At 44.3% G+C, this 20,874-nt stretch overlaps 1 protein-coding gene across 2 annotated transcripts in view; it reads right to left on the reverse strand.

The window, feature by feature from the left end:
• The window catches only part of LOC138289430 (sulfotransferase 6B1-like), a 340,318-nt gene that overhangs the window by 47,336 nt on the left and 272,108 nt on the right, over positions 1-20,874 (reverse strand). For both annotated transcript variants that reach the window (XM_069230173.1, XM_069230172.1), the window contains one exon: positions 12,212-12,368. In XM_069230173.1, coding sequence (XP_069086274.1) covers positions 12,212-12,368 — 157 coding nt within the window. The remainder of the gene's footprint in view (positions 1-12,211; positions 12,369-20,874) is intronic.

Genomic DNA, 20,874 nt, shown 5'->3' on the forward strand with positions numbered 1-20,874 from the left:
TGCAGACTCCGCCGCTCTTTGCTAAAAGAATGTCTAAAGCAAGCCGATTTTGAAGAGTCATAGCTCTTTCCGCAGTAAGTTCAGTATCCATCAGAAGTATAGCCCCTGTAAAATTTGTCAGCATGTTATCCACAATAGTAGACAACTTTTGAATCTTTATGGAGTTTAAGATAACCTCTACTGAAGGAATTATGGCTCCAAACATGTCGCCAACGACAGCAGCCGCTGTCTCTCATTTCTGTCTAGCATGTTGTAATTCAGACCTTTTAGGTTTTTGCTTTAAGTCATCGATCTGGTAAATCTTTGGGAAAACTATTCCCAAATAACATGTCCCATACGATCCCTTAGGGAGACGGTAATAAGCATTAAGTCCACAATTATAATAGATCCCAGGGATCGCTGGACCCTGTCCATTTAACATGAATGTCCATTTACTCTGAAACAAAAACACATGCCTGCATTCACTCGTTCCCACAAATAAGGTGTCATGTTCAGATTTCGGCCTATATATACAGAGCCTTCCTACATGTAATGCATCTATAGCTAGTTTGTCTTGCGTCTTTATTGCAGTGTAAGCATAATCATTTGCATATGTACGTTTCTCAAGCCCCTTTTCTAATCTTTCTTTCAATGTTTTGCGTCTATCATCAGTGTGATCTAAAAAGCTTTTCTCTACAGGTGTCAATAAGCAAGTCAGATTATTGTGGTGTGCATAAGCTGTCCCAAATGTAAGCGTTGGTTCAAAGAAACCTCTAACTCATTTTATACTATGCTCCTTAGCTAACTTATTCAAAAACTCAATTACTGGCACAAAAGAAAACACCACATCCAAATTTGAATAAAAATATTGCACATGCTCTTGATTATAGAATCTTGTTAATAGCAAACTACAGCTTATCCCGTATGTTAGTGGCAAGCTACAGTAGGTGACCCCTTCTTGCACTGATGAAGGAATCTTTGTGCACACATAACAGTTTTTCGCATCCATGGTTTCAACATACTCATTCAGCAAGCGATAGAAGACATTAGTGGAAAGTTCCCCTTTTGAGTTAGTTCCCTCATGCAAGTGTCTTGAATCCTGCTCAAACTTTTCCCATGGTGTTAGTGTTGTAGTCTCAGGTTTTGAAGCATTGTTAGTTGCTTTTTTATCTAATCACGGCATTCCCACAATCACACCTACAATTATTATTGCTCACACAATACTTAATATAAGACTCAACCAACCACACACCTTACCCTTTTTATTACTACCTCTATTATAAGCCATGTCTGTAAAGAATCAGACAGCAGAACAACAATCAACTTGAGGATGATATAAAAACTCTTTTTTTTTTTGATGCAAAAGTCTCTTTTTCTCTGCGTGTATTTACAGCGTTTCACTCACTCCAGGACCCCTTTTGTCAATCAGGTTAGCAGCTTGTCATAATCAGTTTTTTTTAAAGTCAATTCAGGTTATCAGTGTCACATCCGGTAGTTTATAAGTCTCTTTCTTAGTTTTTCAGCTTTCTATTTTCCTTTTCAAATTTCACTTTTAACACAGTCTCTTTCTCTGATTGATTTCAGGTACCGTAATATTGGCCTGGTACTTCTAGATCAAAACAGAACGCTAAGAATTCTTGTTGCCATTCAGATGTTGTTGCATATGCCCATTCGGGACCTGCGTACCTTCTATTTGCGGTTCTTTTCCTTTTCAATCTGCATTGGCCTTGCAATTCTCCTTCACTTAGATCGTCTATTCGGGATGTATCAGTTTCTTCTGTTATTGTTACACCTGGTACGACCCTTTCTTTCGCAGCCTTCTTCTCTGGCCAGTTACCTCCCTTATGCATCTTTTTCCTGCTAGTCCTTTCAGGACGCTGAACAGTACCCTCCTCTTGTGCTATGGTGTTTTCTCTTGATGGACCTGCAACTGGCTCAGGGGATGCCGGTGTGCTTTGATCTCTCTCTACTATTTCCCCTTCTTCTTCTTCTGGATCTGTAACGGGTTCAAGCTGTAACCGTATCCGTCTGCTTCTGGGAGAACCTCTCCTTGATTCTGTTCTCCTGCTGCCTCTACTGAGATAGGCACATTGTCACCTCTCTCGAACTCGTTCACTGTTTGAGTGACTAGCCTGTTCTCAGTGGGCTCTCCTACAGTCTCAGTTCCCCTTTGGCTATTTTCAGGCCCTGAGACTTCCTTCTCTGGAACTGTTGAGTCAGAAACTTCAAGTTCCTCATCAGTTGGACACGTTACCTTCTTTGTGTGACTGGCATGTATCCAGTTTGGAACGCCTGCACATTTCACAGCAGTGGTTGTTGTCAGTATTACTTGATATGGCCCCTTCCAGCGTGGTTCCAAACACGACTTGCTCACATGCTTCTTGACAACCACCCAGTCACCGGCTTGCAGGGTGTTACCTGGATCACTGATCGGTGGCAATGTGTTGGCCTCCACCTGGAGGGAAAAAGAGCGAACCACATCAGCCAAACCTTTGCTGTAGTCCAACACCATGTCATCCGTGATATTCACAAGAGCATTTGCAGGTACTGTGGGCAGCCTCATAGCTCTGCCCATAAAGATCTCATGGGATGATAGTCCTGTCTTCTTATCAGGGGTATTCCTTATCGACATCAGCACTAAAGGCAATGCATCTGGCCATCTCATATTGGTAGCTGCCATTCTCGACTTCAGGGTACCATTCATCTGTTCCTCTAATCCTGATGCTTCAGGACAGTAACTACAATGCAGCTTCTGTTCGATGTCTAACGCAGCACACAAAAGTTTAATCACCTCATTGTCGAAGTGTCTGCCCCTATCTGATTCTATAGAGACCGGAAACACGAACCTGGGTATTAGTTCCCTAAGCAGCAGTTTTGCAACTGTGAGACTGTCATTTCTACGTGTGGGGTAAGCTTCAATCCAATGGCTAAAGACACACACAATCACCAACACATACTTCAATCCTCCACAAAGAGGCATTTCAATGAAATCCATTTGCATCTTGCTAAATGGACCGCCAGCTCTCCCTATGTGGCTCAGAGTTACCACAGTCCCTTTTCCGGCATTCATCTGTTGACAGATGATGCACCTGTGACAAGTAACCTTTGCGGCATGTCTGAATTTTGGGTTAAACCAGTCAATCTTGAATGACCTGATCATTGCATCTCTCCCAAGATGTGCCTGTCCATGATAAAGCCTTGCAAATTGCGACAGAAGACTATTTGGCAAAAACAATTTTCCCTCCTCTGAGACCCATAAATCATCAGCCCTTTGTACACATTGCATTCTCTGCCAGGAGCGTTTTTCCTCTTTGCTAGCACGACCCTGTAATGTTTTTAGCTCATCTAGTGTATCAACCACCCTTAATGCAAGGTTCAAACATGTGTCATTTTCAGTTTGCTGTAACAATTCCCACTGATCCTTAAACGATATACAGTTCAAAGCACAAAACCTTGTGACTTGATCTGCATAGCTGTTTCCCATGGATACGAAGTCTTGTGACTTAACATGAGCATTGCATTTCACCATGGCAATTTCAAGAGGTAACTGAATCGCATGTAACAAATCCTAAATTTGTTCACCATTTTTCACAGGAGAACCAGAAGAGGTCATGAAACCTCTCTGTGACCACAATTGGCCAAAATCATGTACAATTCCAAATCCGTATCTGCTGTCAGTATAGATAGTGACTTTCAGATTTGCAGCTGCGTGGCATGCCTTAGTAAGGGCAATTAATTCTGCCACTTGTGCGGAATACACTCTCTCGAGCCAGGAAGCTTCAATGATACCAGCTATGGTACACACAGCATAACCAGCTCTCAGCATTCCGACTGAGTCTCTCAAACAGGATCCATCAACAAACATAATGCAGTCATTTTCTTTTAACTGCGTATCTTGACTATCAGGTCGGGGCGTGGTACATAGTTCTGTTACCTCAAGACAATCATGCTCCACTTCCTCTTCATTATTAATCTCGGTACTCTCAACAGGAAGTAGAGTTGCCGGGTTCAATACATACATCGCTTCAGTGAGACATTAGGCGACCCCAAAATGGTTGTCTCATATCGGGTAAGTCGGGCATTTGTCATGTGCTGGGTTTTAGTTCGAGTCAACAAAATTTCAACTGAATGTGGAACCATTACTGTCAAGTGATGTCCCATCACTATGCCTTCACATTGCGTGAGGCTTTGACCAACTGCTGCAACTGCGCGCAAACAACCCGGTAAGGCTGCTGCGACGGGGACCAAGGTGGCTGAAAAATATGCTACAGGGTGGTTTGCACCTCCATGGACCTGTGTCAAGACAGACAAAGAACAAGCATCACGTTCATGACAAAACAGTAGAAAAGGTTTTGTGTAATCAGGCATACCCAAAGCTGGCGCCCTGCACATGCACTCTCTCAATTCCATGAATGACTCAAGCTCTTCTTTGGATAGGGTTATGGTATACGGTTCATCCTTAATCTCTTTGCCTGTCAGCTTTATCAAAGGTTTAGAGATAATTGAGAAGTTGGGTATCCACTGGCGACAATAGCCCACCATTCCCCAAAACATCATGACATCTCTCTTTGTTGTCAGGGGGTTCATTTGCAAAATGGCTGTTACCCTTTCCTTCGATATTCTCCTGGACCCTCTCTCAATCAAGTGTCCTAAGTATTTCACCTCTTTCTGACAGTACTGCAGCTTCTTTGGCAACACTTTATGTCTGTTTTTTCCCAAATGATTCAGTAACGCAATTGTGTCATACTTACAGTCATCTTTTGTCCTGGACGCAATCAACAAGTCGTCAATGTACTGTACTCGAGTAGAATTGAAAGGCAGTACTAAGGATTCTAAATCCTTTTTCAATATCTGATTGAAGATGGACGGTGACTCAGAAAACCCTTGAGGAATTCTGCACCAACTGTACACTTTGTCCAGAAATTTGAAACTGAATAAAAACTGGCTGTCCTCATGAAGAGGCACCGAAAAGAAAGCTTGTGACAAGTCTACAACAGTGAACCATTCAGCATCACACGGAACCTGAAACATGATCACTGCTGGATTTGGCACTATGGGGCAACATTTTACCACAATCGTGTTTATTGTCCTCAAGTCCTACACACTTCGAACCTTCCCACAAGGCTTTTTCAGACCCATTATCGGTGAATAACATGGGCTGCTCAATACTTCCTTCAGGACTCCCTGTTTCACAAAGTCCGCAATTATTTGCGACACCTGAATAAGGACATCTTGTGCTATATGGTACTGCGGCACCTGGGGAAACACTGCATTTGGCTTTACTTGTACTTTAACTGGTTCCACTCCTTTTATCAGTCCCACTTCCTTTCCTGTCAAATCCCACACTTTCTCCGTCACTGTCCCCTGTAATTCAGCAGGTAAGTCAGTTACTGTAAGCATCGGGAATAATGTTATCAAAGGGTAATCTTCATTCGCGGTTTCTGTCTCTAACTCTGAGAACTGACCATCATCCCCTTCATCATCACTGTTTGTTTGTACCTTAATTCCATCTGTGGAACAGTTAATCGAGCATTTCGTTTTGCACAGTAAATCTCTTTCCAGTAGGGACACAGGACTTGAATCACAGACTACAAACTTATGCAGTCCCTGAAAGTTGCCAATCTCAATTTGCACCAGATCTGTAATTGGATTTGTCAAGTACTGGTTTGCTACTCCTACCACTCTTTTGGTATGCCCTGAAAGTGGTAATTTTGGAACTTCTGTACTTCTGACTGTAGAGCGTGTAACTCCGGTATCAGCCAAGAATGAAACCTTGTGTCCCATTACTTTTCCCTCTACATAGGGTCCCCTCTGATCTACTTCTAGGGACACTGAAAGCCTGCACTCTTCACTGTCTGAACTGTCATCCGACCATTCCTCATTCATTCCATCTTCACCACGCAATGGGAATTGCTGTACTGTATTATTTTGGCTCATCACTTGACCTGTGACCTGCTGAGGAAACATCACCTGTTGCTGTCCCATTGGAGCTAATGGTAGTTGCATTTGCTGTCTAGGTACCATGGGAACCTGCTGTTGTACTTGCTGCATTTGCGCTGGTTGAACACGCGGCATTTGCATTTGCTGCATGGGCTGTAGCCCTTGCATCTGAACCATGTTATTTTGGAAGTTCGGATTTTGACTTCTCAATTTTGGACCTCTCATATTTTGTAATGTACCAACTTTAGTGCTTTGTTGAACGACACCATCCTGCACCACATTTGGGCATTCCCGCTTTCAATGCCCCACGCCCCCGCACGCGTGACACGGAGACATCTTTTTCATTCTTTGCGCATCATTTTGAATCACCACAGTGTTCAAGTCTGGACCGCGATTCACAAAACCTCGACCTCTCGGTTGTGCCTGAAACACCATTCCCTTGCGGTTGCTGCTGTATCATCTGCTGAATTCAATTTCCCTTCATACCTGCCTGTGCTGCCCTTATATGCATCACCATCACTCTCTCCTTCAGCTTTCTCTGCTTCAGCTCAATTTCGTCACTACAGTGTTTCGCGTACTGCAACACCTCATCAATCGGCTTCGCTTGCCAACAGATCAAATGATTCTTAATCATCTGGCTAACCTCTGGTCTCAGCCCTTCAACAAATCTGAACACGAGGTGGTTCATGTCTTTCGGCTCAATAGTTTCAGTACCACTGTAATGTTTGAATGCCTTCAGCAATCTCTCATAGTAAGCATGTATCGATTCTTCAACTTCCTGTGAGGTCCGGTCGATTTTCTGCCAGTCAGTCACTTTTGGCGATACTTTCTGCTTCAAAAACTCAATTACCTTGTGATAATACTTCATCACTTCCTCGGATGGTGCTCCAGTCAGCTTATCCCTTGCCGGCTCCTGTGTCGGTCAGTCTACCCCTCTCTTGCACTCAAGCCATAAGTCGGGCAGAATAATGACCTCAAACAAGGTATTCAGGTCTTCCCAGAGACACTTCGCAAGCTTCACAAACCTATCTGTTTGCTGATACCACTCTATCGGCTTCTCCCTTAACCTGGGATAATCATTTGTGAAAGATAGGAGGTCTCCCCTGGACCACAGTACATAAATTAGAACCCCACCAGCTGTTTCTCTCATGGGTAACATCTTTACTGATTCCATATCTGGTGAAGCTTTAGCTTTACTCGATCCCAGACTGTCACTTTTCTCCTTGTCTCTTTTCTTTGCCCATCTGCCTTCCCACTTTTCTAAAGCTCCCCAGATTTGCGCACTTTGCAATATTTCCTTTAAATGCGCTTTCATTCCGGCAGAACTCATATGCTCGAAGTCTTTTGAATCAAAGTCTAACCTGTAGCTTCTTTTCTAATGTTAAGTATTCTCAATATCAATATTGTATTTGTCTGCCAAGTTCGCTAATATCTGATGTACCTTACCTACTTCTTTAGTGATTTTAGGGCACAGATATCTCAATTCTGCTTGGGTGTATGACTCTAATCTGTTTACCCCCATTGCCCCTTCCACTAATTCAGCAGCTTCCACGCCCAGTCTCACAAAGTTCAGGTAATCATCTCTCCCCAACCTTTCCAGTTCCAGTGCAGTTACTGTAGTCTTTTGTGAAGCATAGGTCTTCTCTAGCCGCTCTAGCCACTCATTCATCTGTTGTACCGTAAAACCTTGCAGTGAAATATTCCCTGCATGCATCATTGGCGACTGTGAAGCATTCATACTTATTGTCTGTGGGGTTAGCACTCCTAGCCCTGCCTGTCTCATTGCCTCCAATGGTGCCTTCAACCGGGTTAAGGTCTAACAAAGACCTCAGTTTTTCGACCGATTGCTCTCCTAGGGCCATTGACTGGGGAGTTCCTATGGACCCTCCTCTTATTACATCTTGGGTCATTACTCCGTGATCACATATACCAGGTTTACCTTGTGCATACAATGGCACCGGTGGGCCAACAGTAATTGGCAATGATATGGCAGCTGGTGTCTGAGTTGGACCCAAACCCCGTGGAGCAGTGACTCCAAAGGTCTGATTCTCTGAAGCCGTGGCAGGTATTAATAGAGGTCTTGCTGCTGGATTATATCCCGGTATCAGTTGTGGCTGCGGCTGGGGCAGCAATTATGGAGTTAGCTCAATGTGCACTAACTTCGATTTTGTATATATCGGGTCTGGCAGCACTATCAGATTTGTAGTAGTCACTAGTACTGGGACGTCTGGATAGATTCTCTGTATCTGCGGTGGAGGTTGCAACTGTATCTGCATGTCTGGCGCAGTGGGTACACTGACACCATTCTGTATCGAACCCGTATCACTAGTCTGTGCTGTATCAGTAACTCCCTTCTCCTGTGTCTGGTTCCCGGGATCCGCAGTGCTCGGGACATTGTCGCTTACCGCATAAGGTGGTGGGCGGTCATGTAATAACTGATTTAGAAATTCTTCGTTATCTGAATCATCTTCTTCTCCTCAAGATCTCTTAGTTTTACTAGAGTCCTTGTCTGTTTTACAGGTGGCTTTCTTCCCCTGCGTCTCATCTCCCTGTGTTATTGCTGGGAACAATTTTAGTCCGCCAATTATTCCCCATCTCCACATTTTACTCTTGTTATCCCACCTAGCTTCCGCTAAAGTCTTTTCTGCCCTTTTTATTCTTCTTTGGAATTTTTCTTGTCTCTGTTTAATAGCCATTAAATCCCAAATTGCTAAAGCTTCGTACTGAGCTGGCCTCGGAGGTGGCTTCTGCACACTTAACATCCACCTTAAATTCTCTAGAACTCTCGTATTGAACGTTCCGTGTTCCGGAAACACCAAACATCCCTCTTTTTCCATCAATTTGTGCCACTGTTTCATCCATAAACAAGGCGCAACACCTTTCTCTTCCATTACTATATAAGCTGGAGTACCTTCAGGCGGTGTAGGCTCCCCTTCACTCGCCATAATGTATGCATCTCCTTTCAGCGCACTCTTAAAAGCTTTGATAAAGTTCATCTTTACGTCTTTTCTTTTGTTTGTATTTAATCAAGAAGTGACTTTAATTCCCAGGACACTCTTCACCCACCTTTCTCTACCTATTGCCTCTTCACGGATGGCAGCCAATCCGTGCGCGACCCCTCTCGACAACTGACTTATCTCAGCGCGACACCACTGACGTCACACTCACACACTGCAGCTGACAATGTCTTGCGGCTCGTCCGCCCCTCACTGGATTCACACCAAACTAATGCGAAAATTACTGCGAGCACCTTAACAACAACAACACATATATGCCGGTTTACTACAGGAAGGCTAACACATTCGCTTCAGAACTTTACAGAGATTTCACTTGAAGCCTCGGCCACTACTCTCTCCTTCTCAGTTCCCTCATATGCAAGCAGAATTCGACCAGCAAATCCTACTCTCGACTTGTCAATGGTTAGTTCTAGTGCACTTTAGAACTTGCCAAATCTCCATCGAATGTTTCATACATACAATTTTAACTCAAACTCGACTTGTCAACCTCGCCCAATTGACCTAATTAAACCGCACAAATTACAACATAAACCCAAGTGTCTCCTACACTTGTCAATATACTCCGGAGAATTAGACCACGACGGGTCTGTACATGAACAACCAACCACGTGGATAATTTTGAGCACAAAGCGCCACACTCATATGAAGTACGCCGACTTCTCTACTCTCATACTGCGGAGTACGCCCACTCCTGCTAAAACAACATTACCTGGCCTAAATACACACAAACATCACAAATCACCTGCAAAATGCATAAGCTGAGCAAGTGCAAATCCTACACCACACATACTAGAACGCCGAGAACATCCCCAACTCACTTAGGCAGGCTCCGAGATCCCGGGAAAGTCATGGTGAATTTAGAAACACATCATACCTCCAATTTGCATTATCTCAGAAAAATAGTCTAAACAATAATTCTCCGTCCCAGGGCCCCAAAGGGCCAAACCGTCGCTCTGCTACCAGAAATGATAACGCACCCCTTTATGATAATTTATTACACATCAGGACTCGTTTTTAGGCCAATGAATCTTTTGACCCAGTTGAGAGACACCTTAGGATGAGATAGCTAATCAATATGTCAATCAATACGTCAATAATGTCATCAATATTTATCGTAACACTACATTTCTAAGTCATTAATCAATTCAAAACTCTACCATGACCTCGCAGCCATGAATAACCACACCAGTTTAGTAGAATTTTATATGTTTTATTCCCTATTGATTACAAATCTAAGAGCAGATGCGTTAATCTCAAAACCAAGAAACATAATAGCATAGTCACAATATGGCAACTTTGGTAAGATTTCTTTAAGGCGAGAATCACAAACATCAGAACATAATACGGCGTAAACACAGATCAGATAAGCAGAGTGTCAATAACTCGTCAGTTCAACAAAGCATAGATTTGGTCGTTTGTCTATTTGCGTCAGTTTAGTGAACACCTGTCCTAACCACTGATTAGCATTCGCATGTTGGGCTTCATGCAAAACAATTTAGAACACCAATTTGGAAAAACATCTAACTATGGTCTCTGTCAAAAGTAAGCAGTTGGTACCTAGAAAGGAAAAGCAAACAGACAAATCACAATTGCATTGTCATAATTACCCTCTAAAGTTTAGGTCAGCGCACAGGTTCAGTCTTCGTCTTCAGGACATCAGTCAAATCGCCATCAGTCAGGACTCAGCTCCGGGGCAAAAGGGCACTTCCCTCATAAGGAGGTAAAGTGTAATATGGACAATTCTAAGGGCGAGGATGGTTTTAAGTAAACCAACAAGTCACCAAAAAGAGTGACAGAGTTTCTGGGTAAAATCAATAGCATTCCCTAACCCACCTAAATGACTCCACGTGACATGGGTTTTTATCCCTTTTTCGTTGTACATTCCCCGAAAATTCTATTGAACATTTGTTATACTCCACTATCTTTAACCTATCAGAAAACACATTAGGTCACCTAACTCTTCACCCCATATTATTTTACAAGTCTTTGATTGGTTCCCTTATTCGATGTCTTCAGAGGTGGCACGTCCGATATGATTTCATCCTTCTGTAATTCTTTGCACATCTTTTGGTCAGTAGCTCCATTGTCTTCTCCGGTTTGAATGACCTTGTACATTACATTAATCTACACTGTTTCATTTTGTTTTAACATTATTCTACAAGCAATGAAAAATTCATGGGAACGGATCTAGCATGGTTACATTCGTCTTCTAGTTTGAAGAAAAAACAAAGGTCATGTCCTTTTGTGAGTCAGCACACTGCAAGATAGGAAAAATACATTTAATATGAGAGCCACACAGCTAAGCTTCGACTCATGCTAACTTAAGGCCTATAAGGATTTCAGCACAAATTCAATAACAGAATTATTGCTAATTAGTATAAACGTATCCAATATATTGATACATAAGCATTTTAATCACCATTATTAGTCCACATATACATTGGGGGCCACTCCCCGTGGTTACATTTCAGGTGCACGTTTAAGCAAAATTACTATTACAGTTTCTATGCAGCATTATCACACATTAATTCATACACATTTCATGTTAATATAGATTATATAAGCTACGCTCTCTCAAGCTCACAGACAGGCTAAGTGCTGCCAAACTCCTCAATACTTTTGATCTCACATCAGGGTACTGGCCGATCGCCTTGACTGACGGGGCCAAAGATAGATCTGCCTTTTCCACTCCTGAGGGACATTACCAGTTTAGAGTGATGATCTTTGGTTCGAAAAATGCCCCGCTACCTTCCAGCGGTTGGTTAACAGGGTCCTGGCTGGTAAGGATGCGTTCTGCGCCACCTATCTAAAAGACATTGCCGTCTACAGTTCCATTCGACATTCATAGGATTTGTGGCTTTCAGAAGGGGATAGAGTCAGAGGGATACTCGTCGGAGCGAAGTGACCGTCTAGTTCCATGCCTTAAATGAAGGGTATGTTTTATGGAAGGATGAAGACATATCTATATGAATTGCCCCAATTATATTTACCTGCAATTGTAAACTCATTCAAATAATATCATTACTCATACACATATTTTTAGTAATTTTCTTGACTACATTATTTAGGGGTTACATTTGAGATGAACTTGATGATTTGGTTATTATCTATTGGTTTAAAATGTAATGGAAGTAGAGAGTTAACCAAATTAATTGTAATGCTCCGTTTCAGGAAAGAAACAGCCCAACACTACTTTACTGCATTTTAACAGTCTTTTTAGTTTTGTTTTTCGATGTATGGACATTTTTTTCTTTATCTTAACTATAAAATATTACCTTTTCTGAAATGTGCCTGGGCAAGGTCGACATGTGTTTCGGGGGACCGGGCCTTCATCGCCTCAAACGTGGCTCTGTTTACAATATGCTGAATTTGTTTTTCATTTAAAGTAAAACCAAAGAATTCGGCTATTTTCTGTATTCCTCTGGCCAAGTCCTGGAAGAAGAAAGAAAGAGTAGATACCAATGAATGTTACTTTCGTTCATCAAATATTACACAGTTCAACCATCTGAACATATAGCATAGTTGCAGATTGACAAGGATGAAGAATTAGTTATAGCCTTCATTTCTTGGACGGGGAAATATTTGAAATGTTACTTGGGGTAGGGCATCTATTTACAGACCACATTCAGTATATATTCCAATAGTATTACACTGTATGTGCATTTCATCCAGGTTAGGTCAGCCTGTCTGAATACATGTTTTTCATTTTTAGAAATGTCTGAAATGTAAGGGGTGCAGTCCTTACCTTTTGCGAGTTTTGATTGGATAACGTATGTAAACACATGTCGCAGGTGATGTAAGAGGTTGCATTGCCCTGCAGGTGCAATTGAAAAGTGAAATACACCAGGTAGATGAATTTCTGAGAGCTGAACATGAAAGTTGTACCTTGAAGTTAGGCTCCTTGAAATAAGGCCTCTCTAAGGAGTCTATTTTTGCATTGTAGTTCAACCTGCATGTGCAAATGGCCTTTTTAGGTCTGGCTTTAGCCTATACCATTCGACTTGACTAAAATTATATATATATATATATATATATATACACTTACTTATAGAGGCCCTCTTCCATTGGTCTGTTCCATTCGCATTTTTCTTCCAACAATTACAGCACAGGACAATGACTCAATCCACTTCAACCATTAGCTAACCTCACTGTGAGCATAGTCACATGCAAAGTAGTTTATTCACTACCAATGACAATGTGTGCTTTTTGACTCTCAAAAATATTTTTGATTTTAGTCAGTGTTTTTTAATATTAGCAAAGACTAGGCAGCTCCCACAACAATAACGTTTTTTAAAAAGTATGGCAAAAAAGAAACGGGCATTGACAAAGCCTAAAGGCTGGCTACCAACACAGAGACCTAGTTCCTTTGTCAATGCTTGTTTTTCCAAGTATAACACCATGTTTGTGATTTCAAAACGCATTATACTATTTTCTCGTATTTTTATCTGTGGTTACACTTATAAAGTGCAATATTTTACCCAAAGGCATAGAGGGGCTCATTATGAATACGGCGGGAAACCCCGCCGTGTTCATGCTGGCGGTCTTTCCACAGACCGCCAGCCCCCTTGAGACCCTGCCGGCCGCATTAAAACATTCTGCTGGGCCGGGACATTGCAGATGGCTCCATATGTAGCCGTCGTCAATGCCTCAGTGCGGCAGGTGCAGCAGCACCCGTTGCGCAGAACACTTCCCGTAATCAGGCTGTGAGCTGCCCAATGGGGCATTGCTCAGGGGGCCTGCACTGCCCATGCCAAGTGCATGGGCAGTGCAAAGGCCCCCAGAGGGGCCCCAGAGCACCCCTTCTGCCAGCCTTTTTGCATGGCGGGAGAACCCGCCAGGGAAAGGCTGGGGGAAACAGGGTTCATTATCCGGAGCAGCACTGCCCTGTTGGATAATATAATCCGCCATCGTCAGGCTGCCTGTCGGCGGTAGCCTGGCGGCCCTCCCTGTGTTTATTATTTTGCGGTTCAGACCTTCATGCCGGTGGCGGTCTTTTCCGCCGCCGCCGGCATGGCGGTCTGCACCACCGGGTTCATAATGAGCTCCATAGACATTAAAGACATGGTGGGGAATAAAAGCTTAATGCAACAAGCGCTGACAAAGCAAATAGGCCTTGTCTACAGAAAGATTTGGCTTTGTCAATGTTTTTAGCCATGTTGTCTAGCAGTGTGGCTATTGTGCAGCACGGCTGAAAGTAAAAAACAGCTATGAAGTGGCCAGCGCTGACTGTGTCCTTGTGCTTTTTTATTGGTTGCGGGATGAAGGAGAGAGGCCAGTGCTATTATTGTTTCGCCAGATTGGGGAGGGAGGGCACCATGGACAACAGACGGTGGGCAGGTAATAGAGACAACGAAGGGAGGGAAGGTGGCGGGGCCAACACAGAGAATGGAGGGAGGTGGGTGACACAGAAGTAACATACACAATAGGTGGGCAAGGGAAATACAGAGACTGGAGAACAACGGAAAGAAGAAAGTTAAATATTCTCACTCTGAGAGAGTGCTTAAACACAAAGATAAAAGTAGCCCCTAAAACAATGAGCAAAGGAAGGACACAATTAATGCATCAATGCTCCAGGGTAGGAACAAAAACATGAAGAGGAAGAAAATCTACAGCAGTTGCCAATAAGAAGAAAGCAACTAAGAGTGACAATGAAGCCAACCAATGGTAAGCAATGGGCTGCCTCCAAGAACACTGTCAGAAAACTATGGGCTCCATTTAGAGTTTGGTGAAGAGGGTACTCTGTTGCAGAGGTGGCGGAGTACTCGCTCTGTCAAACTGAAGGTCTACATGCATGAGTTAAAGACCTTCAATTTGTAGACGGAGGAGACTACTCTGTACCTGCCACCTAAACACCACTACAGCGTCATTTGTCTGGCCACTGACTTAAAATACAATTGTTGTAGGCATTGCTATTTGTGGTTTGTATATGCCAATGAATATCATTTTTATATAATGGACAATCAAATATTGTACATAGAAAACTTTCATGATACACCTGAATGTAATCACTATGAATATGTGACTCATTTGCAGACTTCAAAACGTATATTTATAATTAAAATAGCAGTAATTCATTGGAAAATCTTATATTAAAGAATGTTACAAGCAAAATACATAACTGAAAAAACCCCTGTTCAGTCAATTATTGAAAGCTTATTGTACCCACGTAAGACTTAAAGGATAAAGAGAAGAAATGACTAGATGTTGTGGAGATGGACCCAGCTTTGGCATTTGAATGCTGTACTAGTCGCATTTCCTTCAGTACAGCATTCAGAACAAGGGACTGGGGGGGTTAGGTGGGGAGGAGAGATTGCATAAGCAGAGATGGGCAACAACGTTGGAAGAGCAGTGTGCCTAGGTGAGGGCCTGTGAGCAATGTAACAGCTCAACAGCACTGCAGAAGAGGAGACTCCTGCTGTATGGCTCTAATCTGGGAGAGCGCCTGTGGCCTTCCTTCTTTGCCTCGGCTGGGGCCCGCCGACCAGGATTTCCTAAAGCGGTGCGCCCTGGGCTGGAGGCTCTTCAGGTCAGAAACCCCTCGTCCTCTGTAGACTGGACTGACTGGGCCACGGGAGGGCACGCACACTGAGACAGTTTTCTGCTAGGGACCACTCATGAACCTGAATTGACCTCTGTGGTATAGAAATGTGCCCTTGGGCTTCTTTCCAGCCCATTGGAGGCCATTCTGAGAGGAACATCGCAAGTGCCTGTGGATGCAGTTGGGGATGAAGGAGTGCCCCATCCCCCTTAGACCAGTGGTGGGGCCACCTGGTGTAGAAAGAGTGATTGACCCATGAGGGAATGGCCAGGTGGGGCACTTCTTACTAACTGGGCCCAAACGTTGGAGTTAAGGGGTCCACAAAATCTCTTCTCTTACCATTGGATGCCTGGGATGCAAATTGATCCGGAGACGGTGAGGACTAGACTTACTGAATTAGGAGCTGGACTGGCAGATGAGAGGCTGGAAGGGCCACAGGGAAAGTGTGCCTCCCTGCCCCCCGGGGCATGCTTAAACTGTGGTTGTGCTGCTACTGGGGTGTAACTGAGTGGGGCGAGGGTGAGGACCATTTGTCACTCTTGGGGCTAAACACCGGACTGCTGGGGAGACATTCTGCTGAGTAACAGACATTACAGCCTGCACAAGGAGAACCCACAATGGGCAAATCCAGTGTGAAAGACACTAGCACAACTACAAGAATGCAGGGAATGAAAATAGCAGACAAAACGCCACCAAGGAGAGTCATGGACCAGGTATTCCCTGCCCTACAGCTCTCTCTGGACAAAATCCTAGCAGCCATTGCAGACTCCAAGACTTCCCTGCAGACACAGATAGGCAGTGTCTCAGAAGAACTGAGCATTCTGCGATCCGACAATCATAAACTCACAGATAAGGTCAAGGAGACAGAGGTGGCATTCGAAGAGCTGAGGTCGGCACAACAGTCCTTGCTGCAGCAGATGGCAGACCTCACTGAACATGTAAGAACCCTGGAAAGTAGGACAGTGGATGGTGAGAACCGCAATCGGTGCTATAACATGCATATCATGGGGGCTGCCTGTGCCTGAGTGCCTGCGAGGCTCCCTTCCCCGGGTCATCCACCATGATCAGTGGCGGCCAGGCTGCTGCATTACTGGGTTATCTTGCTCCAGAAAGCCCGCACAAGTGGACCGTTTTGAGTGCCCAATGCTGCGGTGACCTTGTTCCCTGATTTCACTGCAGAAGTGCAGGCTTAAAGAGCTTTTTTCCCTGAGGTTAAGCTAGACCTGCAGGAAGACAGCATCCGATCTTCCCTCCTATTCCCTGCAGAGTTGCAGATACTGGTGGACAGCACCATGCACATATTCCTTACTCCCATTGATGTCTGGGACTGGCTGGACAGGCACCTGGTGGAAAGCACAATTGGCCCTGGGTAGGAGCAACGCCCATTCATGTGCCGGGCCCATGGAAGAGATGCCAGAATCAGTTGAATACTAGCCTTGTGCAGGGTCCGAGGAGGGCCCAGGGAGAAAAGGACAAGGTGGCTGATCTATTGGCAGCAAAGGACCTCGTCCATGGGAACAGTCTGGACTCAGATGCAGGGACTCACTCATACAAACACTCCATAGACCTTACCTCAGATAATACATCGGTATACCAGCAAAGTATGCCCCTTGTGACCCCGCATACAGCGGATGACCTACTTTGAATATATGCTGGCAAGTTGGTAAGGCAAACTGGTGGGAGGGTTGTAACACATGTTGGAATATGGGAAGTCGCTTTAATTAGGGCCCTTTAGATGCTTCCAATTAACTATGCGTAGACTTTCTAGACTGTGACCCACATAAATCTGCTGATCCTATAATATTGTCTTTGTTTATATTCCTCTTATCATACTGCTTGTTCTTGATTTGGGGTCCTTGGCCTTCTGCTACTGACCGCGCTGCCTGGGAAGGGTTGATTGGGGTTTGAAGGGGCCTTGCTTGCTCCCCGTGCCCTGTCGCTAATGCATGTGAGATAAGACTGAACAGGAGTGGAGGTGTTCAGTTGGGGCAAAAACTAACATGCACTGTTTGAGCAGGTTATTTTCCCACACATACGCACCTATGCCCACTGATGAGCAGGTAGTGCTTACATATTATATGTATTTTCCGTCATGCCTAAGTTTGGGCAGCTGGCCGTTGCCAGACTGCTCTGGGGAAGGGGAGTTGGGGATCTGTTTGACTGTTTTGTGGGTTCCGGGGTCTGTGTTGTCACTCATTGGGCATGGCAAACTGGGAGTGGGGCCTCACCTGGACTGTATTTCATGCCTTTGACTGTGACACACACTGGATTTAAATTATTGACCTGGGACTTTAGGGGCATGGGAATGGCAGCCCATAGCCATAAGATATATACATGTTCCTGAAGGGCAGGGCATTCCGTGTAGCCCTGTTGCAGGAGTCACACCTTACCGCTGTGGAAGTGCAGCGCCTTTGTAGGTGTTGGAGTTGCCAAGTGTATGCAATAGAGTTTTCTGTGTATGCTCGAGGCGCCTTGATCTGGATTTGGGTGGATGTCCCCTTCGAGGCCTCTTAAGTCTGAATAGATAAAGAAGGTAGGTATGTTTTAGTGGAAGGAAGACTAGATGGTAAACCCCTGATGCTCAGATATGTGTATGCCCCTAATCAGGACCAACTGCTGTTTCTAACCCGACTGTCGACACTGTTGGGCTCTCTCTCTAGAAGGAACATGATGATCGGAGGGGACTTAAATTGTGTGACGGACACTGACCTTGATCGCTCCACCTCACTGGTTCCATAGAAGCCTGCCCAAAGGCTTGTGAGAGGGTTTCAGGGCTGGGCAGACAGCTGGGGGTTTGAAGATATCTGGAGGACAGAACTTGGTGTGGAAAGGGACTACTCCTATTACTCTAGCCTATACGCTCTTCATGTCCACCTAGATAAGGTCCTGTGCTCAGCACCCCTTTGCCAGTTTGTTTGTCACACCAAATACCCAGGCTGCACCATCTCAGATCATAACCCAAACTCATGGGAATGCAGTTGAGCACGGCTAGACTGGCAGTCCCAGTATAGTGCCTTTGCTCCAGCACCTTGGATGACAACACTTACAGGTACAGCCACCAGGAGGCCATCTCAAACTATTTTGCACGTGATATGGGCACACCCTCTAATTGTCTCATTGAATGGGAGGCATTTAGGGTGGTCATTCATGGGCACTGCGTGGGAGTGACAGTGGGCATCCAGAGGGAACTAGACTGTGAACTACTATCTCTAGAGGGGATTATACATGATTTGGGCACTTGGGTTGATACCAATCTTGAGTTGGGAACCAGGCTGGCAGAAGCCAGGGAACAATATCTTGTTATTTTAAAGAAGCTTCTCTGCCATAACTATAGGAAATACATTGCCAGGGCTCATGGGGAGGGAGGTAGAGCATGCAGACTGCTGGTCTAGTTGGTACGTCCTGAGATGCGCGAGGCTGCAATAAGCTGCGTGACCCAGCCCAGATGGTAGATAGGTGCATTCGCAGGTGGAGTGTAATGGTGCTTTCTGGGAGTACTACACAGGGCCTTATAGGAGACAACGAGAAGTTCAAAAGAACATGTAGAAGCCTATATGGCTCCCCTGGCACTACGGACCCTAACTCCAATTGTTTTGGAACAACTGGGAGGCCCCATTACACCTCAAGAGATTGATGTCTCATACCTCACTGGCCTACCTGAGTGCTTGTTCTACTCAACCTGGGGCAATCTCTGATCATGCCCTGGCAGTGCTGGAATTGGATGTAGGGCATGTGTCTCCAGTATTCAATCGGTGGCAGCTGAATCTCTCACATTATCATTCTCCGCAGAGCAAACAGAAACTTATTGGTCATTTACGTCAATTCCTATTAGATAATGAACCCTCTACCACTTCTACGCAGATGGTATGGGGAGCTGGGAAGGCCACCTTAAGAGGTATGCTCATGTGTGATCCAAGATTCGCAAGCAGGAAACACGTGATATACTGAAATAGGACCATTATGAGCAAGGTGAAAATGCAGGTAGGCTTTTTGCAGCACAGTTGAGCCAATGGGAGGAAAATTCTGCCATTCCAGCAATACATAGTGAGAATCAAGGATTGCTCACACATCCAGTGGAGATTACAGAGACATTTGCACATTTCTTCTCAGCATTTTATAGCTCAGAGACTCCTGTTGATACCGCCTCTCAGTTGGATTTCTTGAGGGATCTTTATCTCCCCTCCTTGTCTGAGGATAATAGGCAGCTCCTTGAGGGGGAGATTACAGAGATTTCAGAAGCTATCAGGAGCATGACGCACAACAAAGTCCTGGGTTACTATATTTCCCTACTGATTTTTATAAGATCAACATAGAGATGATGATTTCAGTTCTTTATAGGCTTTTTAACGTGCTAGAGGATGGTGCAGTCATTAGGTTGGAGTTTAATAGAGCACCCATCAACCTTATTTTGAAGTCAGATAAGGATTCTAATACCTGCTCAAGCTGCCATTCAATTCCGCTCATCAATGCAGACATGAAAATTCATACAAGAGGTCCTTGCAAGCGGCCTCAAGAAAGTTCTCCCCAGTTTGATTCATAGCTCCCAGGTTGGTTTTGTACCTGGTTGTTCTTCCAGTAATGATATGCGTCTTCTGTCTAATGTGATATGGAAAGTAAGAAACGATTTAGATGATAAGTTGTTGCACTCTTTTGATGCAGGCTTTTGATCAGTTAGAGTGGAGATATCTTTCCTGCACTTTAAGCAGGGCCGGGATAAGGGCCTGGCTTTCTGTCCAAACTCAAATGGCTATAAGTTGCCCCTTCTGTGCAGACTGACTACGGAAGTCATCTATCAAAGCCCTTTTGTATCTCGCTGGCCACGAGACAAGGTTGTCTGCTGTCACCATTGCTGTTCCTTTTAGCAGTCGAACCATTGGCTTCAGCAATCTGTCAGTCTCCCCTTGTGAGGGGAATAGAAATGCCTGTTGGTGCTTGCAAAATATTGTTATACACTGATGATATATTATTGACTATTAGTGAAACAGACACTTCTGTGCCCCAACTCACTTCTTTAATCAAGGCTTCTTCGTTCTTCTCTGGATACAAGATAAATTAGTCTAGGTGTGAGGCACTGCCACTCAAGCGTAAAGATTGTAGAACTCCACAAGATGCTTTTGGCTTCTCATGGAAGGGTTCATAAATAGGAGGTTGGACAATATGGTGGCTGATAATATCCAACCATTGATGAATAGTATAGAAGAGGACTTCACAAGATGGTCTGCCCTACAGGTCTCTTTTTGGGGTGGAGTACAGATGATTAACTTAGTGACGGCTCCCAGATTTAACGACATTTCTAGTATGCTGCCCTTGATGATTCTTGCATGTACCCTTCATAACATAAATCAGAGCATAAAGAGTTTCATCTGGGCTGGCAGGAAACCTCGTCTTAAGCCATCAAAG

The sequence above is a fragment of the Pleurodeles waltl genome, chromosome 1_1, assembly GCF_031143425.1.
Source record: "Pleurodeles waltl isolate 20211129_DDA chromosome 1_1, aPleWal1.hap1.20221129, whole genome shotgun sequence".
Lineage (NCBI taxonomy): Eukaryota > Metazoa > Chordata > Amphibia > Caudata > Salamandridae > Pleurodeles > Pleurodeles waltl.